This window comes from Mus pahari, chromosome 7 (genome assembly GCF_900095145.1).
Source record: "Mus pahari chromosome 7, PAHARI_EIJ_v1.1, whole genome shotgun sequence".
NCBI classification, from domain to species: Eukaryota; Metazoa; Chordata; class Mammalia; order Rodentia; family Muridae; genus Mus; species Mus pahari.
The window spans coordinates 55,643,810-55,651,366 of NC_034596.1; the positions used below are offsets into that span (position 1 = coordinate 55,643,810).

The window sequence follows — 7,557 nt, forward strand, 5'->3', positions numbered from 1 at the left end:
AAGCCATGAGGAACAAGCCAGTAAGCCTCTATAGCTTGCTTCTTTAACAGCTCCTACCTTCAGGTTCCTGCCCTGCTTGGATTCCTGCCTTCACTGCGTTTGATGATGAACTGTTATATGGAACTGAGAGTGAAATAAAACCTTTTCCTTCCCAAGTTGCTTTGGGTCATAGTCTTTTTCATTACAGTAATAGTAACCCTGACTACGATACCTTTAATAGTAGTGCACACCTTTGGGGGTTTTTTTGGTTTTTGTTGTTGTTGTTGTTGTTGTTGTTGTTGTTGTTGTTTTGAGACAGGGTTTCTCTGTATAGCCCTGGCTGTCCTGGAGCTCACTTTGTAGACCAGGCTGGCCTCGAACTCAGAAATCCGCCTGCCTCTGCCTCAAGAGCGCTGGGATTAAAGGCATGCGCCACCACACCCGGCTAGTGGTACACATCTTTAATTCCAGAACTCAGGAGGCAGAGGCAGGTAGAGCTCTGTGACAATACTTTTCCAATCCAGCTAGTACTACACAATAACCAGACCAATAGGTATTGGATAACCAACTGGTATGCTCTTCCTGGGGAAGATTATTTTTCCCACTGTCAGCATTCCTTAGCTGCCTTTAGTATTGCTGACTATAGAAACCTCATCTCAAGAAAAGAGTGAGAAAGACAAAGAGAGAGAGAGAGAGAGAGAGAGAGAGAGAGAGAGAGAGAGAGAGAGAAGGAAGGAAAGAGGAAAGAGGAATGAAAGAAAACTAGTAAGTATAATCCAAGAAAGTTCTAGAGTAAATTTACACAACAATTGTCCTACTAATAGATCAAGAATAAAGACTGTAAATTGAGCACCACTAGTCAATGATGCAGTCAATCTCCCCTCTTCAGTGAAGCTTCAGTAACCAGTCATGGGGTGTGAGATACTGCAGAGATGGCTCAGTGATAGCAGCACTTGCTGTTCTTGCAGAAGACCCAAGCTTGGTTCCCAGCAGCCACACAGCAGTTCACAATCATCTCTAACTCCAGTTCCAGGGGAACCAATGCCTTTTTCTGGCCTCCAGGGGCAGCCAGGCATTCATGCAATACACAGACATACATGCAGGCAAAACACTCATAAACACAAAGTAAAAACAAATAAATCTTTAAAAAAATTAAATTGGGGCTGGAGGTCTCTCCAACCAGAAGAACCCAGTTCAATTTCCAGCAACTATGTCAGGTGGCTCACAAACTCCCATAACTCCAGCTCTGCCTCTGACCTCCGAGAGCACTTCTAAGCACATGCACACCCAGACATAACTGAAAATCATATAAACTGGATTTGCCGAGTTCCTGGATAGCTGAGCCCCTGCTGCATCCTAGTGTGTGGTGTGGACAGAAGGCATGCCCTTCCTCTCACGTCTCAGCTACATGTACTTCTTCTATCAGGTGTGGCCACTGCTTACTCTTTATATGTGACACCTAAGTAAAGGTTCCCCTAAGCCCTTGGAGCCAGCCACTCAGGAAATTAATCAAGCCTGAAGAAATACCCAACTGACAGACAGAAAAACAGGTGACAACCTACGGTTTCTGCGGAGCTTTAAAAAGAAAGTACTGCTCCCTGATTTCAGAATGAGAGAAAAGATCAGTCACGCATGGGGGTGCACAACAGCAGACTGACATTCGGAAGGCTAAGTTCTCCTGAACCGCTTGCTCGCTGTTCATTAAGCTCAGCACTAACTCAACTGTACACTAAAACAGAAGAAAAGGATGGCAAAGATGAAGGTGGAGTAAAGGCAGAGGAAGAGGAGGAAGGACAAAGGAAAGGACACCCACAGCAAGCAGCACCATGGTGTTTTGCTCACATCTTTCCGAGTGTGCACATGCGTACACGCACAAACTCTTACATTTCAAAATCAAGCTTTCATCATCACTACCTCAAGCAGTCCTACAGCTATGGAAAGCGCCACTCCTGAGGAACGCAGCGGCCTCTTTCCTTGTGGTACAGGCCAAGGGTCTCGCTGAAGTTCTCCCAGAAGATCTGTGAGATTCATGTCGATTTTCTGTACTGGCTGTAAGAACCTGCAAAACAACAGTAAACGAAAGCCATTTACAATGTGATACTTTACAAATTTCTCTTAAAAATAGAAAAAAAAAAAATGTGATACACAGCGGACCAATAGTTCTCAATTTCTGTGTGCAGCAGAATGTACTGGAGTGTTTCTTTGAAAACAGGTTACGCTGGGCATGGTGGCGCAAGCCTTTAATCCCAGCACTTGGGAGGCAGAGGCAGGTGGATTTCTGAGTTCGAAGCCAGCCTGGTCTGCAGAGTGAGTTCCAGGACAGCCAAGACTACACAGAGAAACCCTGTCTCAAAAAAAAAAAAAATTAAGAAAGAAAAGAAAACAGGTTACTGTTAGAGATGTAGCTCAGTCAGCAGAGGTCCAATTTAGCAAGTGTGGGACCCTAGGCTGGATCCCCAGCAACAGACACAGAAATACATGCTCCAGTGGTCAGGGGAAAGAGAGGAAGCAGAGGGAAAGAAGGAGGAAGGAGAAGGAAGGAGAGAGGAATGAGTTCGACATGCTGGTCCTGCCTACAGTCCTAGCACTAAGAAGGTGGGGAAGAGATCAGAGTCATCACCAACTGCATACGGAGTCTACACCCAACCTGGCTACATGAGACGAGACCATGTCCCCCAGAAAAGGGGGTTGCTATAACGAGGCCCCACTCTACAGTCTGTGCACCACTCCCAGGGATGTGCTGTGCTGCTACCGGCCAAGGAACTTAGACAATCGCTATCAATTGCTTTAAAGTTCTAAGGTTACCAAAATAATTAGAAGATAGATCAATTAACTCAACTGTATTAATAGCACCTCTGATTAGAAGAAAAAGCTACCAGTAAAGACAAATTAAAAGCTTTTGAGGCCCATTTTTACATAGTTGTCCACAAACTACATATTCTATGAATTAAAAATAAAAACAAACATATCAAAACTAAGCTCCTAACATCACAATAATAAAAAAATTAACCATTTCAGTAAAAAAGAAATGGCCACAAGAAGTTATAGTTTGTTTTTTAAAACCATATACTACTGTAATCTATATTCTTAACAATACTTAATATTACATATCACCTAATGTCTTTGTCCAAGTTGAGGGCATGATATGTTTCAAGTACCTGCCTGAACTAAAGGATTCTGTTTGCTATATTAATTACCTATTGGAAGGAGGTGGTTGCTGTACCTGAGGACCACGTGTGGCTTGAGTAACAGGTACTTTAGAGAGCCCCAGCATTTCCTGAAAAGACATGATTTTGATCAGATCAGTTTATTTACTTCCACACTATTAATCAGCTTCTTACAATGTTGAAGGTACTACAAATTAGAAACACAAAATAAGCGTAAGGTTGCTTTTCCAGAAGGCAAAAACAGTCTAGCTGTGGAGGCTGAGCTCCCTCCACAGCAGCTCACCAGAAGAGCAAGTACAAGATGTGATGGAGTGAAAAGGATACTAATTTAGAAGTACTTCTTATCCAGTGAAGTCGTAATACATCAATGACGAACATAAATGTCTTTCCTCTTAGCTTAAACGCATTCATCCCCTTCAGCAACTATCATCTTAAATACCTCCTCTGTAGCAGGAATACAGTGGTTTTAAGAAAACCCTCTCTGCTCCCATGGTAGTTAGAAATCCGGAAGGAATGAAGCTATCTACTAAAGCAGTATAGAACTGTAAGTTCAGCGCGGTGAGGAAGCACATAAAGGAGAGGAGGGAGCCTTGCAGCTCTTACAGAAGACCAGGGTCTGATCCAGCACCTGTAGCAGGTGACCCACAGCCATATATAACCCCAGCTCCAGGGAATCCAATGCTCTCTTCTACCTCTGCAGGCAACTGTGCTCACATGCACACAAACAAGCGCATGCACACACACTTTTTAAAAAGAAAAGAAATCTGTTTAAAAAAAAACAAAAAACAGTACATAGAATCACATTGGGGATATAAATCAATTCATGATTTTCAAGCTAAATGACTTATAAAAATCCCAGTTTTGTTTTGGATTTCACAGATGTACATAATCCTTTTCTATACATAAAAATGATGCCTTACTGCAATTTTCTTAATCTAGAAATGCCTAGTATTGTTTAGTATTATGGCAAAAGTATTTAGCAATCAGAAAATCTACCTATCTACAAAGAAAATAACTGACCTACTTCTACCGTGCTCCTGGACTGCCGTGCTCCTGGACTGCCGTGCTCCTGGACTACCGTGCTCCTGGACTGCCGTGCTCCTGGACTACCGTGCTCCTGGACTGCCGTCAGAAGGAGCAACTTTTCACTATGCACCAAACTCTGAGCTAAACTCTTCAGAAATACTATTCTCACAAAAAATAATAATGACAAGCTAGGCCCAGTGATGCATGGACTACTCAGGAAACAAGAGAACTAACACAGCCAATAAGAAGGCAAGGTTTCCAAGGGAGGAAAGAGAAGGCTGGACAGGTGAAGAGGCTTGCTGGCAAACAAGACAACCGAAACTCAATCCCAGGACCTGGATGCAACATGCAAGAGAGAACCAATACCACAGCTGTCCCTTGATTTCAATGTGTGCACAGTGGTATGTACACACAGAGAGAGAGAGAGACAGAGAGAGAGACAGAGAGAGAGAATAAAGAAATGTAACATTTGTGCCGGGTGAAGGTGGCGCATGCCTTTAATCCCAGCACTCGGGAGGTAGAGGCAGGCGGATTTCTGAGTTCGAGGCCAGTCTGGTCTACAGAGTGAGTTCCAGGACAGCCAGGGCTACACAGAGAAACCCTGTCTTGAAAAAAAAATATATTCTGAGGTTACTTAATATAAATAGCATAGGATTTTAATTCAGATTTTGCTATTTACACTACACTGAATATCACTATGAGGAGAAATTTACAATTAAACAACTAGAAGACTTTAACATTGGAATCTCAGGCTATTTGTGCAGAAAGGCCAGATTCTTTTTAGCTGAACACAGAAAGAAGATAAAAATGTTATATTAAAAGAACACTTTTGTTGTATTGACAATCACTTGCCTGTTCTCGATGCCACATTTGTACTATATAATTTAAGTGGCCACAGTGAGAACTAAGCTTCTCTTTAAAAATGTATAATTTGCTATTAATAAAAGCAAAAGTTTAAAGGCATAATCTGTTTTATTCTCGTGACCATCCTGAAAAGCAGACATCCTTATAACAGCTTGTATGCCTAATCCAAAAAACTCAAACCCTGAAATGCTCCAAAACCTGAATGTTTCTAAGTGTTACCAGAATGCCACAATGGAAAATTCCACACATGACCTCACATGATGCACTACAGTCAAAGTACAGATGTACTAAACATATTCCATAAAGCTACATTCAGGTTGTGTCTATAAGCATACATATATTAAACATCAATTATTTTAGCTTATACTTGGATATCATCCCCAAAATATCTCTTTCTGTACAATGTCATGCCACATCATGACGTCTCAGTCAATAATGGAGCACACACAATGGTGGGCCCCTGAGAGTACATCGGCTATCATGCCATAACTTCTTAGTTGATAGAAGTACTCTATGTCCACACCATCATAATTCCATACCCATGAATAAAAATATTCCCAAAAACCTAGTACTCATGAGGTAAAGCAAGCAGATCTCTGAATTTAAAACCAACCTAATCTACATAGAGTTCCAAAACTTGCAAAATACTTCTGTTTCAAAGAATGTTATATATTCAACCTGTACCCACTTCTCCAGCTTCACAGAACCAAATGGTCCTCCTTTTTCTGCCTCCTGTCCTCCAGACAGAACTCCACCTCCTCCTCGGAAGCTGCCCAGGCTCATCTCTTACTTTCACTCATGATCTCTAGTCTCCTCCTCTTCCATGTAAACTCACTCGACCATCTCAAGGATCTCTAACAAATTCTCAAACTGTCTCTTTCCTTATCAGCAAAGCTACAAAAAGAACAGGCTTTAGAGACAAGCACGGTGATGCAAACCTGTGCCCTGCACTCAGTAGGCTGAGGTAGAGACCAGTAAAATGCCTTCAGTCACATCGAAGTTTAAAGATACAGTTAAAAGTAGATAGATAGTCTTGGGCTAACTACAGTGTAGTCAGTAAAGTGTTTGCCTCAAAAGCATGGAGACCTGGGTTCAATCCCACAAAGCATTTAAAAATCCAGTGTAATGGAGCAAACCTGCAATCCACTAGAGTGGTAGAGACTAGTGAAGGGATCCCTGAGGCTTCAAGGGCCAGCCAGCCTAGTCTAGTCCTTAAGTTCTAGGCCAGTGAAAGACAAAAGAAAGTAGAGGACACCTGATGACTAGCCACGCCTTAGGTGGGCCTAAGGCCTCCACCCACACACGAACTTGCACACAAATAGTGACTATCCAAACAGTGCACATGGTGAGAGCCTCATAAGTGTACAGAATAAAATTCTAATAAAGCCATCACAGAAATGAAACAAGTTATATATGTGGTCATGGAGAGATGGAAAGTAGAAAAGTCTTTCATTTGTATGACAGTTAAATGACACAATAAATAAAACTGATGTCAACACTAAAGTTAAAGTCATAATACAATTGGAATGAGTCATCATATTTTTTAAAATACATGCATCTAGAAAGCATTCACTAACATACACAGTACACAAGTCCAGGGTCCAGACTCCCACTCTTCCTCACCTGCAGTTGTTTGGCAGACAGATCCTTTGTGCCCCTGAAGACATAGCTCTTTGAAATGCCTTCACAGCCAAGCTCATGGACCTGCACCATTCTCCCAAAGGTAATAAGTCCAACCAAAGCTGTAGGTGGCAAAAGGCTCAATGACATCTGCATGGATTCCTTCAGAGCCTGTAAATCCTCATCTTCTATGCAAGTATCAACGACATAGAGAAAGATCAAAGGCATCTGGGGGCCACGCTGTAAAAAGAAAGTGCAGAAAGAAAGGGATTTATAAAGGTAGTAATATTTTAGCACAATATTCAAGACAATCAGGAACTAATTAAAAATGCAAACAGTAAAATATATTAATAGTGTATACAATGGAATTCTAAGAAAACCATACAGAAATGAAACATGCCATGTGTGGTCGGGGAGAGAGATCCAAGGCACAGCACAGCATTGAGAAAGAGAGTAAGTTTAAAGGGCTGACAAGATGACTCAACGGTAAAAGCACTATGGCACAAGCCTGACGACCTGAGTTCATCCCCAGGACCCACAGTAGGACAATAATGACTTCTTAAAATTGTCTTCTGACCCCTAAATGCACACTATAGTATGCACACATCTGCATCGAAACACGTACAGAGAGAGAATATTCATCATCATTATAATAATGAATTTTAAATGTAAAAATTAGTAAAGAAAAATTAAATTTAGAAGCATATGTATAGCTGTCTTGCTGATGCATACCCTTGATGCCAAAACTCAGAAGGCAGTCAGAAGGAACAACAGTCAAGACCAATCTGAATTCACAGCAAGGCCCTGCTTCAAAAAGCAGAATACATACATACATACACATACACACACACAGTGGGAAAGGGAGGGGGGGGAGGGAAGGAAGAGAGGGAGGAGAGGGAGG

The 7,557-nt window shown here is 41.8% G+C and overlaps 1 protein-coding gene across 1 annotated transcript in view; it reads right to left on the reverse strand.

The window, feature by feature from the left end:
- The window catches only part of Sec23a (Sec23 homolog A, coat complex II component), a 40,647-nt gene extending 33,756 nt beyond the window's left edge, over window positions 1–6,891 (reverse strand). The window contains exons 1-3 of the mRNA XM_029540959.1: window positions 6,660–6,891; window positions 3,177–3,256; window positions 1,894–2,038 (exon numbers count right to left, since the gene is read on the reverse strand). Coding sequence (XP_029396819.1) covers window positions 1,894–2,038; window positions 3,177–3,256; window positions 6,660–6,884 — 450 coding nt within the window. The 5' untranslated portion in view covers window positions 6,885–6,891. The remainder of the gene's footprint in view (window positions 1–1,893; window positions 2,039–3,176; window positions 3,257–6,659) is intronic.
- Window positions 6,892–7,557: the final 666 nt, after the last annotated feature.